Genomic DNA, 22,055 nt, shown 5'->3' on the forward strand with positions numbered 1-22,055 from the left:
TACAGATCCTTGGCCTTGGACGTGAAAACCAGCGCTGGGTGACAGCCTCTTTAACCACTACGCATGCGTATGCAGACAGACGCGCTCCACAGCCCCAAGGGAACAGACACGCATGTGCTTCAAAACGCACAGCCCGTCGCTACCGACCCACGCGTGAACGTGCTGTTAAGGCTCCTGAATGGAGTCAGAAGCCGGCGCAGGGACTGTACTGCGCCACCGGACGAAGTCAGCCCTGAACCCAGAGACTACAACTCCCGGCATGCCCCAGGGCCGCACGGTATTAGCAGCCACTGAAACTACATTTCCCGGCGTGCCTTTGGCCTCACGCCTGATTTGCTGCAGAGAACTACATCTCCCGGCAGGCCGCGGGAGGAGAGCCGCTCGAGACTTCTGGGAGTCGCCGAGTCCCGACCTAGGGAAGGATGGAGGTCCAGGGCGAGATGCGGGCTCTGAAGCCTTGCGTGTTGCGCCGCAATCACAGCCGGGAGCAGTACGGCGTGGCGGCCTCCTGCCTGGAGGAGCTGCGGAGCAAGGGTCGGCGCGGGGGCCGGGCCGGGGCGGGGTCCGGCGGGGCGAGGCGGGGGCGGCCGGGAGACGACCTGGAGGTTCTCGGAGCTCGGGCGCGGTGCGAGCGATCTTGACGCGGCTCGGGCGCGGGAACAGAAGGCTCGGGTTAGCGTCTTGCCACTAACGGTTTAGATTCGGGGCGCAGGCGAGCCTCGGGGTGTGCTCCGGCCGCTCGGCCCGCCCGGCCGGTGCTGTCCCCGGCGGCCCGGAGGCTCGACCGTGGGCTGGGAGAGACGCCGAGCCGCACCCCGGGCTGCTGGGCCTCGGCGGCCGCTTTGCCCTTGGCAGAGCGGATGTATTTCCAGCCCTGCTTCAGACGTTGCGGGACTCTAAAATGAAGTGTACGCGGACGGTGTGCAGGTGCTAGCCGAAGGAGCTGTGCCACTCGGGGCTTTGCTGGGTGCGCTTGGCACGGAGGCTTGTGTTCCGAGCCGCTCGGCCTGCCCCAGGCTTGCTGCGCTGTCGGTGGTGGACAGCATGGCCGATGGACATTGGTGGTCTCTTGGCCGCTTGTGCTTACTCCAGCCCGTGAGGCGTCACAGCCCTGTCCTGGACAAAGCCTGCTGCCCGGTGGTGATGAGAATGGTAGGAGCTGGACTTCACGTCCGCTTTTCTGTAGCTTAGAAAAGCTGCAAAGGAAAATGCTACAAAGAACAAAAAATTGTTCTTTTGTGCCCGCCCCCGGTTTTAAGATTGATTGAATAGAAAACTTACACGGGGAGGGGGGCCAGAGCGAGCGAGCGAGCTTCCATCTGCTGCTTCACTCCCCGGATGGCTGCAGCGACCCCGGGCTGGGCCAGCAGCAGGAGCTTCATCTGGGTCTCCGACGTGGGTGCAGCAGCCCAAGCCCCTGGGCCATCCTCTGCTGCTTTTCCCAGCCCATTTAACAAAGAGCTGAATTGGAAGTGGAGCAACCGGGACTCGAACCGGTGTCCATATAGGATGCCGGAGTCCAGGCAGCAGCTTTGCCCATTCTGCCACAATGCCTCCCTCCTCCCTTTTTTTTGACATTTAACCAAAATGAGATGATGTATTTAAATAATTTGCAGGTAGTATTTGCTCACAGCAACAAATTCTTTATCTAAAGAAGTTAAACAAGTGAGGATAAATGAGGGTAAGAGCCACACCAGACTCTGGTCGCTCATTTGCAGAAAGACTTGAATGCTTCCTCTGGGTCACGGTCGCTCTGCGAAGCACATTTGCAGCAGCCAGACGGGGTTGAAGTCCCAGGCCTGCCTCTTTCTTTCTTTTTTAAAGGATTTTTTTTTTTTTTTAATTTATTTGACAGGTAGAGTTACAGACAGTGAGAGAGAGACAGAGAAAAAGGTTTTCCTTCCATTGGTTCACTCCCCAAACGGTTGCTACGGCCAGCGCGCTTGGCCAATCCAAAGCCAGGAGCCAGGTGCTTCCTCCTGGTCTCCCATGGGGGGTGCAGGGCCCAAGCACTTGGGCCATCCTCCACTGCACTCCCGGGCCACAGCAGAGAGCTGGCCTGGAAGAGGAGCAGCCGGGACTAGAACCCGGCACCCATATGGGATGCCGGCGCCGCAGGCGGAGGATTAACCAAGTGAGCCACGGTGCCAGCCCCAAGTCCTGCCTCTTTCAAACCGTGTGATCTCGGACAAGTTACCTAGGCCTCTCTGAGCCTAGGGTTCATCTTTAAAGTGGGAACATAGCAGCGCCCACCTCATGGGGCTGTTGGAAGATCCAGTGCCAGGAGCATATGGAACAGCCCCGGGCACATGGTGCCACATGTAGCTACAGTTACGCCCATAGGTGGGGTTGCTGTCGCCCGTCGGGGATTCTGCCCGGCTCCCTGGGAGCCGCCGGACTGAGGGTGCAAGGAGAGATGGGATTCTCTGGTGCGTATCTGTCAAGTGACCTGTTCTCCTCAGCCTGTGACATCCTGGGCATCGATGAGTCCCTGACACCGGTCACCCTGGTCCTGGCGGAGGACGGCACCATCGTGGACGATGACGACTACTTCCTGTGTCTGCCTTCCAACACTAAATTTGTGGCCTTGGCCAGTAACGAGAAGTGGACATACAGCAGTTCAGGTAAGAAGCGCGGGCCGCCTGCAGTGCGGCATCCGTCACGAGTCACTTGATCACCTCACTGCGCACGCGCGGGCTGCTGCTCTCTGGCTGTCCGAGCACGGGGCAGCAGACATTGACCGAGACCTCTGTGTGCCGGGCGGGGCGGAGTCCTGGGGTAAAGACGGGTGAGGCCTGGGCCCGGTCCCTGGCTCAGCCTGGCAGGGGCTAAGATGCAGTGTGGCGGGGCCATCAGTGCCACGGGATCTGAGCCACCCAGCGACCCTGGGCAAGTCACGTGACCTCTCGGCGCCTCCCCGGCTGCTGTGAGCCCGTGGAAGCAGCCTTCCCGGTGATGCTGCCATCGACTCTGGGGCTGGAGCAGGCTCTGTGGTGCAGGGCTGCCTGTGTCACAGGGTGCGTAGTGACGTCCACTCCCCGCCCGAACTCGGACTACCGAGAGTGTCTCCTGAGCCTGTCACACGTCTCCCGGGGGACAGAGCTGCCTCTGGCTGAGGACCACCGACAGGAAGCGCTCAGCTCTTACCTGCACCCAGGAGGGCTCCGTGTGCTGCCTGGCTTGGTGATCGTCACCTTTGTCACCTCTGGTGACACAGAGGCAGTGGACACTGACGATCGGGGTCACAGCGCTGCAGGCTGCACGGCTGCCCAAGGAGCCAGCGGCTCTTCCGGTCACTCACACCTAACCCCAGGGCCCGCGGGCGGTGCTGCAGCCCCACCAGAGCCTCACCAGAGCCCCACCGCTGAGCTGGGGGCCAGACCTAAGCACCAGAGCCGCGCTGGGTGAGAGTGACTATTTTTTGGATACAAACATACAACACTTCGGCTATCTTTTTTTTTTTTTTTTTTTTTGACAGGCAGAATTAGACAGTGAGAGACAGAGAGAAAGATCTTCCTTCCGTTAGTTCACCCCCCAAATGGCTGCTACGGCCGGCGCTGTGCCAATCCGAAGCCAGGAGCCAGGTGCTTCTCCTGGTCTCCCATGCAGGTGCAGGGCCCAAGCACCTGGGCCATCCTCTACTGCCTTCGCGGGCCACAGCAGAGAGCTGGCCTGGAAGAGGGGCAACCGGGACAGAACTGGCGCCCCGACCGGGACTAGAACCTGGTGTGCCGGCGCCGCAAGGTGGAGGATTAGCCTAGTGAGCCGCAGCACCAGCCCACTTAGGCTATCAAAACTCAACCGAACAGGAAGTGTGGTGGGATCGTGCGTGCACACGACCCTGCTCCCACACGGGGCTTCAGCGGCCTCTTTCCACAGAAGCGTACCGAGCCACGGTCGCACACACGTGGACTGGAGGTGGAGGAGGGACAGTGGGGTCCTGGCAAGCGCTGGCTTGCCTGCACTCCGTGACCCTCGAGCAGAGGGGCTTCCTTTATCCCTGAAATTCTCCCGCCAGCAGACACGAGCCGACCTCACCAGGCGGGGGAGGGGGCGGAGCAGCGCCCCAGGCCGTCCTGACCGTGACCGGCGTTTTTCCCACTGCAGACGGAGGGACGGCGTGGATTTCCCAAGAGTCCTTTGATGCCGATGAGACCGACAGCGGGGCAGGGCCCACGTGGAAGAACGTGGCCAGGCAGCTGAGAGGAGACCTGGCCAGCATCGTCCTGCTGTCAGAGGAGCACCTCCAGGTCAGCTGCGCCCACACCGCCCTGCCTCCCGCTGGGGTCACTCGCTCCGTGAAGGTTCTTGATTCTCAAACTCCAGTGACGTTGCCGCGCCGTCAGCCTTTCGGTGCGTCGGAGTCGCCCGTGGGCTTTCCGATCCAGGTGCTGAGACCCAGGGCGGAGGCCGTGCCGCTGAGACGTGGAGGGTGGCGAGGGGCTGGGGTCGTCCCAGCCGCAGGGCTGCTGCTCTGCTGTGTACCCTGTCCAGGAAAATGGGCTGAAACCGTGCGTTTTCTTCCAGGGCGCTGCCATGTGCCTGGCGCGTTTCTGTGTATGTACCAGGGCACCGTGGCGCACAGCTGGGCACAGCGTCAGCTCTGAGGGCGCCTGCACCCTGCCCACGGGAGGCAGCGGGACGGCGCGTCACGGGCAGGCGTTGGCCTCCTGGTTAAGACACTTGTGTCCCGAATCGGGCTGCCTGGCTTTGTCCCTGGCTCTGCTTCTGAATCCAGCTTCCTGTTAGTGCAGACCCTGGGAGGCAGCGGTGGCGGCTCAAGTACTCGGGCCCCTGCCGGTCCCGGCCGCTCACGGGGAGACCTGGATCCAGTTCCCAGCCCCAGCCAGGGAACACGGGGCACTCTGTCTCTCCTTCCATCTCCAATGAGTACGTCACACACACATCATAGGGCTGGCGTACAGAGGGTGACAGGGGTGGGTGGAGGGAGACCTCTTTTTAAACGTGTTTATTTTGAATGAATATTATGAATACATTCACGTAGTTCAAACTCCAGGAGGCGAAGGAGGGTAGATACACAGGTAGGCCGACAGCAGACAGCCCCGGTGTCCGTCAGGGAGTCAGCGATGGGCCCGTGGTGACGCCGTCCAGTGAGCTCAGGCAGCAGCGTGGGTGAGCCCTGGAAACTGCTGGGTGGGAGAAGCCGGACCGCAGGCCGCACCCGGGGACGAGTGACTTGTAGGAAGCGCTCAGCAGTGCGAGTCTGGAGCCAAGTGTGCAGTGGTGGCTGCCCGGGGCGGGGCGGGGCGGGAAGGTGAAGACGAGGGTGGCGACCGCTGACGGCTGCTTTCGGAGGGGTGAACATGCTCTGAGCTCGATATGGCAGTGTCGCACAGCTTGGTGAGTACCCGAAATGGAATCGTATCCTTGATGGATGGGTGGATTGGCGTGTGTTCTGGCTCGGTGGCAGGAGCCCCGCGCAGATGTCCCTTCCTGGAGATACCACTCTCCCGGTTTCCCATCCCACTGACGGAAAGGCAGAGTGGCAGCATCCTCCATCTGCCGGTCCCCCCAAATGGCCACAGTGGTCCAGGCTGGAGCCAGGAGCCTGGAACTCCATCCCGGTCTCCCACGTGGGTGGAAAGGGCCCAAACACCCAGCCTTCTTCCGTCGCTTTCCCAGGCGTGTTAACAGGGAGCTGGATTGGAAGTGGAGCAGCTGGGACTTGAGCCGGCAGTCACCTGGGATGCTGGTGTCCCAGGCAGCGGCTTAGCGCACTGCGCCACAGCGCTGGCCCCGCCGGAGACAGGTTGTATGCGGTTCCTCCTTCCTTTCTCTCCACGTGGGGGCGTGTCTACCGCGTTTGCACAGAAGTATTTGGAAACGTCTTCTAGCTCAGTACAGAAAAGCCATCCACCGTCTGTTTACCACCGCATGGCGTGTCGTGTCGCTCTTCCGGTCAATGCTGTGAAAGCTGTGTTGGTCTCTGCACTCAGGCTCCGCTGTGCAGTGAGTGCGGAGTTCAAGGGCGCCCGCATTTGGTCAGCACCAGCAGGGTTCCAGGAGGGGTCAGTGTAACCGGGGGCTGCAGGCCAAGGTGGAGCTGCACGGAGAGCCTGGGGCCAGTGTCCAGGAGAGGGCTGGCCGCCGCAGGGCCAGTGTCCAGGAGAGGGATGGCCGCCGCAGGGCCAGTGTCCAGGAGAGGGCTGGCCGCCACAGGGCCAGTGTCCAGGCAGAGAGATGGCTGCCGCAGGGCCAGTGTCCAGGAGAGGGCTGGCTGCCGCAGGGCCAGTGTCCAGGAGAGGGATGGCCGCCGCAGGGCCAGTGTCCAGGAGAGGGCTGGCCGCCGCAGGGCCAGTGTCCAGGAGAGGGCTGGCCGCCGCAGGGCCAGTGTCCAGGCAGAGAGATGGCTGCCGCAGGGCCAGTGTCCAGGAGAGGGCTGGCTGCCGCAGGGCCAGTGTCCAGGAGAGGGATGGCCGCCGCAGGGCCAGTGTCCAGGAGAGGGCTGGCCGCCGCAGGGCCAGTGTCCAGGCAGAGAGATGGCTGCCGCAGGGCCAGTGTCCAGGAGAGGGCTGGCTGCCGCAGGGCCAGTGTCCAGGAGAGGGATGGCCGCCGCAGGGCCAGTGTCCAGGAGAGGGCTGGCTGCCGCAGGGCCAGTGTCCAGGAGAGGGATGGCCACTGCAGGGCCAGTGTCCAGGAGAGGGATGGCCGCCGCAGGGCCAGTGTCCAGGAGAGGGATGGCCGCCGCAGGGCCAGTGTCCAGGCAGAGAGATGGCTGCCGTAGGGCCAGTGTCCAGGCAGAGAGATGGCTACCGTAGGGCCAGTGTCCAGGAGAGGGATGGCTGCCGTAGGGCCAGTGTCCAGGAGAGGGATGGGTGCCGCAGGCTCACTGGATTTAAGATTTTTTTAAGAAATAAGAAGGTGTGCTGAGGTCTCTTCCCGTCCCGACAGTACTTCCTTGGGCTACGGAGCACGTTACGCCCAGACAGGGACGTCAGGACATGAGTGAGCGTGGCCGGGACTCCCCGGGGAAGCTCCGGCCACACAGAGACCTTATGAGGCTGACCCACCTGCAGGCAAAAGCGCCGCCATTGCAGGGACCGAGGACGGGGTGGGCAGAGGGGAGGGCACCGGGCTGTCAGCCTGTGATGGACCGAGGGTGGGGGGTGGGGGGTGGGCACAGGGCTGTCAGCTTGTGGTGGACCGAGGGTGGGGGGACACAGGGCTGTCAGCTTGTGGTGGACTGAGGGTGGGGGGTGGGCACGGGGCTGTCAGCTTGTGGTGGACTGAGGGTGGGGGGCAGGGGGTGGGCACGGGGCTGTCAGCTTGTGATGGACCGAGGGTTGGGGGTGGGCACGGGGCTGTCAGCTTGTGATGGACCGAGGGTGGGGGGCAGGGGGTGGGCACAGGGCTGTCAGCTTGTGGTGGACTGAGGGTGGGAGGGCAGGGGGAGGGCACGGGGCTGTCAGCTTGTGGTGGACTGAGGGTGGGGGGCAGGGGGTGGGCACGGGGCTGTCAGCTTGTGATTCTTGGAAGTCCGTGCTCCGTCTCGCCTCGTTTCCTCGTCTGTAAACAAGAGTGATGCTGAGAGCTCTCACGAGGGCCAGGCCTCGCAGATGTTACACCGGGATGTGTCCACGTTACTGCACATCAACTGATGCCGAATGGGGCGGGCGTTCGGCCTGGCAGTTAAGGTGCAGGGAGAGGCTCACCCCGCCCAGGAGTGGTGGGTTCGGTGCTCGGCCCCGGCTCCTGACCCCAGCTGCCCTCTCCTTCATGTTCTGTGCTGCTGTGTTCGTAGTGGGCAGCGGGCATCACTTTCCCCACTTTTGTACTAGAAGGAAGTTGGCAAAACCGCCCGCTTCTCTCTTGCCTCCCAGCCCGCGTGTCTGGAAGGGCCTTGCCGGTTTCTGAGTCTGTGTTTGCCCTTCAGGTGCTCATTGACGCTCCGTGCTCGGAGCTGGCGCAGGAGCTTGGCCAGAGCCACGCCACCGTGCAGGGGCTCCAGGACACACTGCAGCAGGTGCTCGACCAGAGGGAGGAGGCCCGCCAGTCCAGGCAGCTCCTGGGGCTTTACCTGCAGGCCCTGGAGAAGGAGGGCAGCGTCTTGTCGAAGCAGGAAGGTGGGGCTCTGCAAGGGCATGCCTGACCCCGGGCCAGCGAGCCCGCCCCAGGGGAGGCTGTGCGCCGCCGGGGTGTGGGGCTCCGGTCTCCCGCCTGACGGGTCGGTGGGTGCGGGTGGCTGTGCGGCCGTGTGACTAGGCCGGGTGCTGATCCCCGTCCCTGTCTGCTTTGCAGAGACCAAAGCTGCCTTCAGCGAGGAGACGGATGCCGTGGACAGGGGCGTCAGCAGAGAGCTCTCCTCCGAGAGGACGCTCGCGAGCCGGGTGCTCACCACGCTGCGGGAGACGCCTGCTCCGGAGCTGAGTTTATCCAGTCGGGACTTGGAGGTGGGCGAGACCCAGGGCCACTGAAGTCGGAGCGGGCCGCGCCCCGGCAGCGGCGCGTGTGGGCTCCCTCCGCTCTGCAGACCCTGAAGCGGCCGCTTGCCCGTTCTGGGCCTCTCCCGTGACCGAGGCAAGATGGCTGCAGACAGGCTCCCTTCCTGGGACGGGGAAGCGGGAATGCAGCCCGGGGCAGTCGGACAGGACGAGACCTGACGGGGCAGGAGCAGGGTGCAGGCTTCTGTGGCTGAAGACGACCCACAGAGGCCTGCAGGAGACCCACACGGTGCCGCCATCAGGGCCAGGGAAGCCACCCAGTGGGTGCCGCTGCCCGTGCCGGGGGCCTCCCTGGTGGAGGTGGAGAGGAGGGAGGTGGCTGACTTGAGGCTGGCCCGCGGCTGGCCGGGCCGCCTCTGAGCACAGGACGCGGCAGTCGCTCCCCTGAGCCGCGTTCCAAGACCCTTTGCTGTTGGTGTTGTAAGCGAAGGCGGGGCCGGTTTACCGTGAAAGAAGCCCGGCCTGCACGTGCAGGTGCAGCCCACGCCGACGCCGCCTCGCGTGCTGCCCTACGAGAGCACGAGAGCGCGCTTGTGGCGCAGAGCGTGAGAGCGTGGTCTCAGGTCCTTGTTCCCGCTGCAGCTGGTTACCCAGGAAGACCCCACGGCGCTGGCTGTCGCTTTGAGCTGGAACCTGGCGAAGACGCAAGCCGCGCAGCAGGCCTGTGGCCGAGAGCTCGCCGCGCGCCTGCAGCAGGTGCACAGCCTGCGGTCTCTCAGGACCGCGTCAGCACGCAAGAGCCCCCGGCCCGGGGAAGCCCAGGAGCCCAAGCGAGCCAAGCCAGACCCCACGTAGCGACCGCCGGGAGGATGCGAGGGAAGCCCTGGGCCTCGTCTCTGCTCTCGGTAAATGCCTTCGGCCTGGTTGGTGTCCCTCCGCACAGCCGTGCCCTCGCCTTCCAGCATGTTCTCTTGGCACAGGCTGGAAGACTGGCGTGACACCCGTCCAGAAGAATCTATCCCGGGTCTCCACGTGTGCCCCCCCCCCCCGTATTGAATGATAGAGCTGCGCGCAGTTTGCCGCCTCCTGGCATACGCTCTCCCCTGTGTTAGCGCTGTTGCCAAGCACAGTGAGGAGAAACCAGTACCTGAGCCGGCGCTGTGGCGTAGCGGGTAAAAGCTGCCGCCTGCAGTGCCGGCATCCCACATGGGCACCGGGTCGAGTCCCGGCTGCTCCACTTCCGCTCCAGCTCCCTACTAATGCACCTGGGAAAGCGGCAGAAGGTGGTTCAAGTCCTTGGGCCTCTGCACCCATGTGGGGCCCGAGAGTTGGCTCCCGGCTCCCGGCTCCGGGTCGGCACAGCTCCTGTCATTGCAGCCATCTGGGAAGTGAACCAGCGGATGGAAGACCTCGCTCGCTCGCTCTCTCTCTCTCTCTGCCTCTCTGTAACTCTGCCTTTCAAATAAATAATATTTTTAAACATGACTGACTACAGCACTGCAGAAGTTTAAATACAGAGGCTGGGAGAGAAGGTGACGTGACGGTGTGCGCTGTGACCCCAGGTCTCTCTGAGGGTAACGGATCAGTTCAAAGGCAACAGGAAGCTTGCAGACCGTGGGCACCCGGGAGTCCGAGTCACCATTTCTCATCTCCCCCAGCGTCGCAAACCTCTACTATGTGAGCAGCAGGGGCACCAGGTCATCAAAGCGACTGCGCCTCTTGCCTGTCCACGCTGTCCTTCCTGTCCACGCTGCCCTGCCTGTCCACGCTGCCCTGCCCGTCCACGCTGTCCTTCCCGTCCATGCTGCCCTGCCTGTCCACACTGCCCTTCCTGTCCACGCTGCCCTTCCTGTCCACGCTGTCCTGGCGCTGTCCACGCTGCCCTGCCCGTCCACGCTGTCCTGGCACTGTCCACGCTGTCCTGCCCGTCCACGCTGTCCTTCCCGTCCATGCTGCCCTGCCTGTCCACGCTGCCCTGCCCGTCCACGCTGTCCTTCCTGTCCATGCTGTCCTGGCGCTGTCCACGCTGCCCTGCCCGTCCACGCTGTCCTGGCACTGTCCACGCTGTCCTGCCCGTCCACGCTGCCCTGCCCGTCCACGCTGTCCTTCCTGTCCACGCTGCCCTGCCTGTCCACGCTGCCCTTCCTGTCCACGCTGTCCCTGTCCACGCTGCCCTGCCTGTCCACGCTGTCCCTGTCCACGCTGCCCTGCCTGTCCACACTGCCCTGCCTGTCCACGCTGCCCTGCCTGTCCACGCTGCCCTTCCTGTCCACGCTGCTCTGCCTGTCCACGCTGCCCTGCCTGTCCACGCTGTCCTTCCTGTCCACGCTGCCCTGCCTGTCCACACTGCCCTTCCTGTCCACGCTGCTCTGCCTGTCCACGCTGCCCTGCCTGTCCACGCTGTCCTTCCTGTCCACGCTGCCCTGCCTGTCCACGCTGCCCTTCCTGTCCACGCTGCCCTGCCTGTCCACGCTGTCCTGGCGCAGTCCTCTGCAGGGGGCGGCACTCCGTCACTGCCGTGCTTGCTTAGAGGGGATAGAGCGCTGCTCCCTCGGCCAGCTCCGGAGTAAAGAAACCAGGAAGGCCTGGCGGGGACGAGCAGCAAGGGGCCCGCCCGGGGGCGGCAGGCAGGGCCGACGCGTCCGGCCGTCTTGGCCCAGTGCCTTCCCCCACCGGCTCCCACCTGGCAGCGCCATTTTCCTTCGGCTGGTTATTTTACGACGACGCCTCCATCCCGAATACAGGCTGCAGCCGATAACCCGGCTTGTACTTGGTGCCCCAAGGTGAGATTTCAGAAGCAGAAGCAAAATCACTTCCGGTAAAGTGACACGAACGGCGGTGTCTGGACGCGGCCACAGGCTCCCAGAGGCCCCGGATGCCCAGGGCAGGTGCCCGTCAGCCCTGGGTCTCACTTCCCGGGTTCTCTTTCTGTGCTGGCCGTCCGCAGTGAGCTGTGGTCCAACAGCAACCAATGGGAAACTCCAGCAGTGGAAGGCTCACAAGTTCACATCGTGGAATGGCTGGCAGTCCCCCACCTCCTCCCCTCTGGGACTGGACCCCACCCCGGCTCCACCAGCCACACTGTAGGTGCCGCCCGCCGCTAGTCAGCTGCAGCCATCCCAGTGACCAGATCTGTCCTGGTAGCCTGACGTGTCGTGGCGCCTGTGGCGGGCACCTCACTTCTCATCACGTAGGCCTCGTACTTACATCATCCCGAGAAGTGTAGGTACAGCACAGCAAGATTAAGAGTGGGGAGGGCGTTGAGGTGTAGCGGATAAAACCGCCACCTGCAGCGCCGGCATCCCACGTGGGCGCTGGGTCAAGTCCCCCGGCTGCTGCGCTTCCGATCCAGCTCCCCGCTAACGTGCCTCAGACAGCAGCCGAATACGGCCCAGTGCTAGGGCCCTGCACCCACGTGGGAGACCCGGAGGAAGCTCCTGGCCCCTGGTTTTGGCCTGGCCAGCCCTGGCTGTTGTGACCATCTGGGGAGTGAACTCATGGATGGAGGATTCTCTGTGTCTCCCTCATTCTCTAACTCTGACTTTCAAAATAACTCTTTAGGGGCTGGTGTTGTGGAGTAGAGGGTTAGATACCACTGGTAACACCACGGCCCATGTGGGCGCCAGTTCGTGTCCCTGCTGCTCCATGTCCAATCTAGCTCCCTGCTAAGGCTTGAGAAAAGCAGTGGAGGATGGCCTAAGTGCCCAGGCCCCTGCACCCACATGGGAGACTTGGCTGAAGCTCCTGGCTCCTGGCTTTGGCCTGACCCAGTGCTGACCATTGCCTCCATTTGGGGAGTGAAGCAGCAGATGGAAGATCGATCTCTCTATAACTCGTTCAAAATAAATAAATCTTTTAAAAACCATTCATGTAACTATTATCATTATTTTATTGCTATTGTTAATCTTTTTAATCTTTGAAAACAATGTTTTGGGGGCCAGCACCATGGCGCAGTAGGTTAATCCTCTGCCTGGGGCGCCGGCATCCCATATGGGTGCCTGGTTCTAGTCCCAGTTGCTCCACTTCCAGTCCAGCTCTCTGCTATGGCCTGGGAAAGCAGTGGAAGATGGCCCAAGTCCTTGGGCCCCTGCACCCACGTGGGAGAACCAGGAGGAGGCTCCTGGCTCCTGGCTCCTGGCTTCGGATTGGCACAGCTCTGACCGGTTGGGGAGTGGACCATCGGATGGAAGATTGATCCATCTCTCTCTCTCTCTCTCTCTGCCTCTCTCTGTGCAACTCTGACTTTCAAATAAAGAAATGAATCTTCTCACATTAGTGAGAAGCTGGGAGTGGAGCAGGCATTCCACCACGCAATGTGGGCGTCTCGAGTGGCGTGTTTAGTGTGCTAACACCTGCTCCATTGTCAGTGTCTTACTGTGCCTAATTTGTACATTAGACTTTTTCAGGCTTATATACATATAGGAAAAAGGTAGGGTTTGACACAAGCCACTGAGGGCCTTGGATTAACAGACGCAGACCAGCACGGGTGGGTGTGTGGTGATCACCAGCCCGAGTACCATAGCATCATCAGTGAAGTTCTGAACAAAACTGCCCACCTCGGCTTGACTTACAGCCCAGCTACAGCCCTAGGAAATGCAGGGCCCATTAAAGCTGCAGGAAAATACTCTGAGTTTATATAAAGTAGGTTTCAGGCTGAGATCATTTAAACGGGTTCTCACACTTAACGCCCAGTGCGATGCAGACGCCACGCAGGATATGGGCGGGCCTTTCCTGGGTATTGCAGGGGCACTAGCGCCTCGCTCCCCTACTCTCCCCGCCCCAAGGCCAGCGGCAGCCCCCAGTCACACCCCCATCCTCCCACGGCACCCCTGGAGGGCAGCGATGGCCGTCGGCGTTTGCTAGCCCTTCACCCTGGAGCCTCCGGGACCCAGGTGAGCTCGGCAGGGCCCGGGACGTGGCCTCTCGTTTCACACTTGAGCAGGCCTGGGCTCTGCAGGGGTAGGGCCTGGGCTCTGCAGGGGTAGGGCCTGGGCTCTTCACCAAGACTCTGATCTGATCCGAGTGCTCTCAGCTTTCCTCTTCAACATCCAGCTCGCGGGTGGTACACGATGTGAGGCGTTTGCCGGAACCTGGCTCCCCTGCCCCGTCACTGCGCTGGTGGCGTGGAGCAGCCGTCACGCCTCGGCCCACTCCTGCGGCAAAAGACGTCCAGAAAGGGTGGTGTCTATTCACCAGGCTTTAACATTTATTTGGAAGGCAGAGTTAGATCTTCCATCTGCTGGCGCACTCCCCAAATGGCCACAACAGCCTGGGCTGGGCCAGGCCAAAGCCAGGTCTCCCACGGGGTGGCAGGGGCCCCAGTACTCGGGCCGTCTTCCGCTGCACTCCCAGGCACGTCGGTGGGGAGCTGGATTGGAAGTGGAGCAGCCGGTCTCGATGCAGTGCTCACATGGGATGCTGGCACCACAGTCGGCAGCTTCACAGTGACACACCAGCCCCAACCGTCATTTCACACCTGCACCTTGGCCCACAAATTACAAATATTTTATTTCCGTCAAATACACAGTGGACCTTTCATTCAGTTGACTTGTCTGGGTGCTGGTATTTTTTCTTCTTTAACATTTAAAAACATTTTTTTTTTTTTTTTTTTGACAGGCAGAGTTAGAGAGAGAGAAACAGAGAAACAGAGAGAAAGGTTTTCCTTCCTTCCTTCCTTTCGTTCACCTCTCAAATGGCCGCACTGCCCAGATCTGAAGCCAGGAGCCAGGTGCCTCTCCTGGTCTCCCATGGGTGCAGGGCCCAAGCACTTGGGCCATCCTCCACTGCACTCCCGGGCCACAGCAGAGAGCTAGACTGGAAGAGGAGCAACCGGGACAGAATCCGGCGCCCCAACCAGGACTAGAAGGTAGAGAGAGACAGACACAGATCCTCCATGCTCTGTGCACTCCCTCCTCAAATGCCCACAACACCTGGGGCTGAGCCAGGCCAAAGCTGGGGGCATGGGATTCAATCTAGGTCTCATACACGGGTGGCAGGGACCCAAGTCCTTGGGCCATCACTGCTGCCTCCCGGGTGCACATCAGCAGGAAGGTGGATTGGAAGAGGAGCCATGCCCATGCCCAGTCGTGCCGTTCTGCACTGGAAACAAGCCCACCAGGCACCTCAGCTGGACAGGATAATGGAAAAAGGACCGCAGGTCCAGAGGAAGACAAACCTTTGGAACCCTAAGCTAGCCGAGGCCCCCCAGACAAAGGGGTTAAACGAAGTAGCGTGAGGAGGTGCACAGTCCTTGCCCACTGCAGCTGGGGCCCGGGCCGGGGGCAGGGGGCCCCTATCCGTGGGTATGGAGGGCGAGGGCTGCAGTGTGGAATCGGCCCAGGTGTGCAGCAAGAGGCCACCAGGACGCCCCCGAGCTCCGGGGCCACTCACCTTGCCCAGGCCACTGCACCTCCAGAGCAGACAGCGCTGTGCCTAAAAATAGGAGCGCAAGCGGGCACGCCGGCTCTGCTGGCTTCCGCAGAATGTGAGAGCGCGGCGGGGACCAACACACGCCATTAGCCGCATTCCACTCTCTCAGCCTGAGTCAGATGTCGGTTCCCATTAGGCAATTGGCTTTGACACGAGCTATGCTAATTGCCACTTACCAACCTTTAATTTCTGGGTAAAAGCAAAAGGAAGAAACTAATGGATTTTTCATTTTCCAGAGAGAAGGGAATAAAATAATAGTAGTCTGTAAAAGAAAAAAAAACCCATTGCATTAATTACCAGGCTTATTAATGTGCCTTTACTAACCAAATTGTTTAGCTGTTTAATTTTCTAATTATCTTTTTTTTTTTTCCTTTCAAGGTTTTTCTCCATTTTATCTGAAGAGTTTTGGGTTGAATTATTTTGGCCATAACTTACACTACTGAGTTTTGGGGTCTGTTCAAATCGACACATAACTACATATTTCTGAGGCAGTGTGATAACTCAACCCACGGTACGAGTGTAACTTCAAGTCAGGGTGGCTGGCATTGCCGTCTCCTTAAACGTTCATCATCGCTCTGTGCTCGGAAGCGACCTCAGGTCCTTAATGACCTTGGAAGTGGTCTGGTCGAGCCCCTGCACGCTCCACAGGGAGTCCTCCACCCAGTTTGGAAACGCCCATCTTGGGGGGCCAGCATCATGGCTCAGGAGTTAAGCTGCCACTTTCTGGAGCAGCGGCTCGAGCCGTGGCTGGCTTGGCTTCCTATCTAGCGCCCGCGAATGCACCTGGAGGAGCAGCAGCAGCTGACCCAAGTGCTCGGGCCCTGCACCCACACGGGAGACCAGGATGCAGCTCCTGGCTCCCGGCTTTGACCCTGGGGCCGGGGCGGGAGGCAGCAGGGGGAGACTACCCCCAGACGACAGATCTCTCTCTCTCTGTCACTCTTTCAAATAAATAATAAAAGAGAAGAAAAGCCACATTTTCAGATTGCGGAACGCCCTTTGCTTGAATGAGATCTGACACGTGGCAGTCGGAAGGAAGTGAAGCAACAGGTTAATGCACAGGTTCGGGGTTTCCGTCACCAGGTTCAAGAACTCTGATCAAGACAAAATGACGCTTTTTCTCCAGCTTGTAATTTTTTTTTTTTTTTTGGACAGGCATAGTTAGAGAGAGACAGAGAGACAGGTCTTCCTTCCGTTGGTTCACCCCCCAAATGGCTGCTACGGCCGGTGTGCTGCGCCGATCCAAAGCCAGGAGCCAGATGCTTCCTCCTGGTCTCCCGTGGGGTGCAGGGCCCAAGCACCTGGGCCATCCTCCACTGTACTCCCTGGCCATAGCAGAGGGCTGGCCTGGAAGAGGGGCAACCGGGACAGAATCCAGCGCCCCGACCGGGACTAGAACCCGGAGTACCGGCGCCGCAGGGCGGAGGATTAGCCTAGTAAGCCGCGGCGCCGGCCTGGAATTGTCTTACTAAGACAAACACATGTATTTTTAATCACTGAACTGTTTAATTAAAGTGCGGGATGGAAAGGGTAAACGACTGTGCTTATCAGCCGTAGGAGGTTAGAGACAGCAGGCTGCCAGGCCAGCCAGCCCCTTCCGTTCCAGTCTGGAAACAGCGGCTCTTTCTCGTGCATCTCGGCCTGGTTTTTCCTCTTCTGGTTTGTGCAGGATGGAGTCCCCATCTCAACGGAGCCAGCTGCCGAGACATGGCCATTGCCCAGGCGGGTGCTGTGTCAGTGGAGCCGACGCCCACTGAGCTCACTGGCTTGCGTGTCTCCCGCCAGGGCTGCTTTGCTGTCAGCCCTGACCCAAATCGCAAGCACTCCTCGGGGCTACAAGTGACCTCAAGTGAAACTGAAAAATAATGCACATACTTTTCTTCCAGGAAAAAAAATCTTTGGGGCTGGTGTGGCATAGCAGGTTGAACCGCCACATTCCACAGGGGCACCAGTTCAAGTCCCAGCTGCTCCACTTCTGATCCAGCTCCCTGCTAATGAGCCTGGGAAAGCAGCAGAAGATGGCCCAAGTGCTGGGGCCCTGCACCCACGTGGAAGACCCGGATGAAGCTCCTGGCTCCTGGCTTTGACCTGGCCCAGCCCAGCCATAGTGGCCATTTGGGAGTGAACCAGTGGTTGGAAGCTCTTTCTGTGTGTGCCAGTCTCTCTCTCTGTAACTCTGTCTTGCAAATCAGAAAGAATAAATCTTTTTAATAAATTTATTTGTTGATTTATTTTGAGAGCCAGAGATTTCCCACCTGCTGGTTCACTCCCCAAATACCTACAACATTCAGGCCTGTTCCAGGCCCAAGCCAGAGCCAGGAACCCAACCACTCAGTCCTCACCCCTGCCTCCCAGGGTGCACCCGGCCGGGAATCTGGACTTGGGAGTGGACTTGGGACCCAAACCCAGGCGCTCTGAAGTGGGATGTGGACATCCCAGGCCGCCTCCCAACCTCTGTGCCAAGAGCCGCACACACCTCCCCCCGGAAAGGAGCCTTCAGGCGTCTCCCACCAGCGCACTGACCCAGTTCCGGGTCCGCTAACGCTGCCGTGCTTGGACGTGAGCCTGCTGTGAAGTGTCTTCCGTCACGCCGGCCCTCACGCAGCTGTAATTAGGCGTGAGCCCAGCTCTGCGGAAAGCAGAACAGAAAGTCAGCAGTCACACTCAGCAGTCGGCTTCCCTGGCGTCCAGGGAACGGAGGGGGAGTAGCGGACCCTCCCCAGAACGAGGCCTCACCCAGGAATGGACCCTGGGTGTAATCAGGTATGGACCACTAAGGCCAGCCTCGCCTGTAAAACTCCACGCTCGAGTTCATAACCCAACAGTCACTGAACAGGCTAATCAGGCAGATTTTGATGCTCGAGGGGAGAAGTAAGATTTTTTTTTAAATATTCATTTATTTATTCGAAAGTCAAAGTTACACAGAGAAGGAGAGGTAGAGAGAGAGAGGTCTTCCATCCGCTGGTTCACCCCCCAGTTGGCTGCAATGGCCGGAGCTGCGCCAATCCAATGCCAGAAGCCAGGAGCTTCCTCCGGGTCTCTCACGTGGGTGCAGGGGCCCAAGGATTTGGGCCATCCTCTATTGCTATCCCAGGCCATAACAGGGAGCTGGATGGGAAGTGGAGCAGCCAGGACTTGAACCGGCGCCCACATGGGATGCTGGCACTGCAGGCGGTGGCTCCACACGCCACAGCGCCGGCCCCTAGAATTAAGATTTGATTAGGGTCCTGCAGTGGAGTGATGCGTTTACTCCAAACTTCCTCTGAGCACATGGAAGTCCTGGCCCACGTGGGGCTTATATCACAGGAAGTGAGGCCTCCCTGGTTTAACCATTATTCCCTGGAAACTACTGAGGAATGAGGCAGTCAATATGAATGTCATAAACATAACACATAGCCACTTGTCCCTGGACAGAGTCTGGCGCCTGAGATTTTGAGGGTCCTTGTGCTGAAAGTCGGGGGCGGGGCCGTGCTGTGGCATAGCAGTTTAAGCCGGCATCTGTAATGCTGGGCATCCCATATGCAGTTCGAGTCCCAGCTGCTCCACTTCCAATCCAGCTCCCTGCTAATGGGCCTGGGAAAGCAGCAGAGGATGTCCTAAGTGCTTGGTCCGCTGCACCCACGTGGGAGACCCGGAGGAACCTCCTGGCTCCTGGCTTTGGCCTGGCCCAGCCCCAGCCATTGTGGCCATTTGGGGAGTGAGCCAGCAGATGGAAGGTTGCTCATTCTCTTTCTCTCCACGGCCCCCTCTCCAAGCTCTGCCTTTCAAATAAATAAAAAATAAAAAAAGGAGTTGAGGTGGGGCAGGCGCTGGCGCAGCAGTCAAGATGCCACTTAGCACATGCACGTCCCACGCCAGAGCGCCCAAGCCGGAGTCCCAGCACCCGTCCTGCCAGCGTTGTGCTTTGCGCGTGCGCCCTGCAGGCAGCAGGTGCCGGCTCCAGGACCTGCACCGCAGACCCGGACTGAGCCCAGGCTCCTGGCGGCTTCTGCCTGGCTCAGCCCCGGCCGCTGCAGGCTTTCGGGCAGTGAACCAGCAGTAGATGGGAGGTAGTCTCTGTCTGTCTGCCTTTCAAAATCAATACAGTTTTAAAATAAATACATACACTTCAGAAGGAAGTGGAGGCAAGGTACAGGCTAGGCAGCAGTGCTGCCCCCGTATCTGGTTTGAAATTATAAACGCCAGGGCGGCGCTGTGGCACAGAAGGTTAAGCACCCCCTGCAGCGCCGACATCCCATGTGGGCTGCGCCACTTCCGATCCAGTTCCCTGCTCATGCACCTGGGAAAGTAAAGATGGCCCCCGTGGGAGACCCGGAAGAAGCTCCTGGTTCCTGGCTTTGGATCAGCTCAGCTCTGCCAGTATGGCCATGTGGGGAGTGAACCAGTGGATGGAAGACCTGTCTGTCTCTCCCTCTCTCTGTTACTTTGCCTGCCAAGTAAATAAATCTTGGAAAAAGAAAGAATGAACGAAATAATAAACTTCAGGGCAAATCTAAGCTACAACCTGTGAAAATCACTAACAAATGAAGTCACTGATTAAAACCAGCACCTAACAGCAAGTTCAGGGGTCACTTTTATAATCAAGTCAGCACGGTGCTGTTTAATGGCACAGTTTCAAGATTAATTAGAGGGGCCAGCGCTGTGGTGTAGTGGGTAAAGCCCTCGCCTGGGGTGCTGGCATCCCATATGGGCACTGGTTCCAGTCCTGGCTGCTCCTCTTCCAGTCCAGCTCTCCGCTATGGCCTGGGAAAGCAATGGAAGATGCCCCAAGTCCTTGGGCCCCTGCACCTGTGTGGGAAACTGGGAAGAAGCTCCTGGCTCCTGGCTTCAGGTCGGCGCAGCTCTGGCCATTGTGGCCATCTGGGGAGTGAACCAGTGATGGAAGACCTCTCTCTCTGCCTCTGTCCCTACCTCTCCCTCCCTGTAACTCTGCCTTTCAAATAAATAAATAAAATCCTTTAAAAATTTAATTAGAGGGGTGGACGTTTGACCTAGTGGCTAAGATGCCAGCACCCCATATGAGAGTGTGTGGGTTCGATTCCCGGCTCTGGCTCCTGGGCCCAGCTTCCTGTCACTGCACACCCTGGGAGGCAGCAGGTGGTGGCTGCAGCAGTTGGGTCCCTGGGGGAGACCTGGGTGAGCTCCTGGCTGCCAGCTTTGGACTAGCCCAGCCCTGCTCACCGCGACCATCGGGGAAGTGGACCAGTGGATGGGCCCTTGTCTCTCCGTCCGAATATCTCTCAAATATTTTTAAGGTTAATTTTGGCTACAACATGAATATTTTGCTCTTTGAACACAATGTTGAAAAGCTGCTTTGAATGCGAGGGAAGCATTTTTCAGAGAATCTGTATCAAAACCAACTGAAACGTTATTCTGACCTCTTATTAGACAGGTGGCCTTGGGGCCGGCATTGTGGCCAGCATTCTATACGGGCACAGGGTCCAGTCCCAGCTGCTCCACTTCCTCTCCAGCTCTCTGCTGTGGCCTGGGAAAGCAGCAGAGGATGGCCCACGTCCCTGGGCCCCTGCACCGCGTGGGAGACCTGGAAGAGGCTCCCAACTTTGGCCTGGCCCAGCCCAGCCTTTCTGGCCATTTGGAAAGTGAACCAGTAGATGGAAGAGCTCGCGCTGTCACTCTGTAAGGTGGGGGGGGGTGGCCTTTGGCTATTGTAAACCACAGGAAGACGGGAGGTGGGGGGGGGCACTGAGCACGCCCTGCTCGCCACCAGAAAGCAGCATTTCCTTTGGATCCCAAACTGCTCCAGCTGCGGTGAGCCCGGCGCGCCAAGGCCCCGGGGCAGCTGGGAAAGAACACCGCTCACGCCCACTCTGCTGATCATATTTTATTCGGTTTCCAGGGGTCCCCGCGGGCGAGCGAGAGCTACTTGCAGGAGGAGAAGGTCTTCCAGAAGAAATTCCGGCAGGGCGGGGCCGGCGGAGGGGGCGGACCCTGCTGCCGCCTGGACATGGCCCCCGTGTCCCCTCGGCTGGGCGTGCCCCGGGCCTGGGCGGTCCACGCGTGCCACCGAGCCAGGAAGGTCAGGAGCCCGCTCTGCTCCGCCGCCGCCCCTTCCTGCGTGGGCTTTCAGAGAGAGGCAGATGACAAAGGAGAGAGAGGTCAGGAATCTGGCCCCCAGACTCGCAGGCCCTTCAACATGGAGAGGCGCTCCCCGCCCCAGGCTGGGAAGGCTGAGGGAGCCCCTTAGACGGAGGGCAAAGCCGGCAAGCCTGAGGCAAGTGCAGACTTCGTCCAGTCTGCCCCGGGCCTGGGGCAGGAGGGTCGGGACACCTGTCACTCCCCGTGCCAGAGGCAAGCAGGCAAGTGCAGACAGCGCCTGCTCCGCCCCGGGCCTGGGGCAGGAGGGTCGGGACACCTGTCACTCCCCGTGCACCGTGAGTGGCAGCTCCGAGACACCGGGGTGGGGACACTGCTCCGAGCAGCCTGCTGACGGATGGCCCATCTCAAACTCATCCGGCAATTTCAGAGAAAAATCCATTTTTAATGGTCGACTTTATGTAGTCTTTCTTGGAACTTTTTCAAAACGGACAAGAGAGAAATAAATCACCACAGGAAGTCGCGGATCCTCACAACGGACACTTGGTGATGGTTCATGTGCACCGGCGAGAGCGCGTGCCGTGTGCAAGTTAAGGCTGACCACGCGCCACCGCGGCTGGGGAGGCCACTTCAGGCTCCCCGGTGCCCCGTGTGTCACAGAGGTTTTCTGATGTCACTAGTGGTCCCCAGTAAGCCGAGTGTCCATCAGTTGCCTGCAGGGGACATCCCAGTACCACAGGGCAGCCCAGTCCAGTCTGGTGTCCTTCAACCCCCCACCACACATGCCCGGCCATGCAGATGCTGGGGGTCGCACAGGGGAGTGGGCGGCTGGACTCACCTGGCTGTCCTGGCCGGTGCCGCCGTCCAGGGCGAGGGTGGCCGTGGCCGCAGCCCCCGAGAGCAGCAGCAGCAGCAGGCCGGGGGGCAGCAGCACTCCTCTGGCTCTGCGGCGGCCCATGCTTCTCACGGCGCTGGCACCGACGTCTCCTGGATTTGGGTCTCTTTGCAGACTGGGGGTGTTTTAAGTCCGGGCGCCAGCTGTTTTTTGTCTACGCGTCTCCCACCTGTATCCTGTTTCCTCACGCCGGTATCGTGACGCACGAGCCAGAGCAATCAGGGCGCAGAACGCCCTGGGACTGGATTTAGCCCCTTAATTGGCGACCTCAGGTT

The 22,055-nt window shown here is 60.2% G+C and overlaps 2 protein-coding genes across 3 annotated transcripts; one reads left to right on the forward strand and one right to left on the reverse strand.

Moving 5' to 3' along the window:
- The first annotated feature begins 365 nt into the window (after positions 1-365).
- DFFA (DNA fragmentation factor subunit alpha) lies at positions 366-9,887 on the forward strand. Of its 2 annotated transcripts, XR_007924115.2 has the most exons (7): positions 370-534; positions 2,463-2,624; positions 4,108-4,250; positions 7,895-8,084; positions 8,260-8,411; positions 9,045-9,307; positions 9,383-9,887. XR_007924115.2 is itself a non-coding variant. In XM_051858104.2 (6 exons), the coding sequence occupies exons 1-6, from the start codon at positions 423-425 to the stop codon at positions 9,255-9,257; spliced, it is 972 nt and encodes a 323-aa protein (XP_051714064.2). In that variant the 5' UTR covers positions 366-422; the 3' UTR covers positions 9,258-9,887. The 2 variants fall into 2 exon arrangements, 1 of the variants encoding a protein (XP_051714064.2); XM_051858104.2 differs by having other exon boundaries at positions 366-534; positions 9,045-9,887.
- Positions 9,888-20,711: 10,824 nt separating this feature from the next.
- Positions 20,712-21,843, reverse strand: CORT (cortistatin). Its single transcript, NM_001204934.1, has 2 exons — positions 21,724-21,843; positions 20,712-20,912 (listed from the first exon to the last, which is right to left on the reverse strand). Exons 1-2 carry the CDS (start codon positions 21,841-21,843, stop codon positions 20,712-20,714), a joined length of 321 nt encoding a protein of 106 aa, NP_001191863.1.
- Positions 21,844-22,055: the final 212 nt, after the last annotated feature.

Source organism: Oryctolagus cuniculus, chromosome 7 (assembly GCF_964237555.1).
Source record: "Oryctolagus cuniculus chromosome 7, mOryCun1.1, whole genome shotgun sequence".
NCBI classification, from domain to species: domain Eukaryota; kingdom Metazoa; phylum Chordata; class Mammalia; order Lagomorpha; family Leporidae; genus Oryctolagus; species Oryctolagus cuniculus.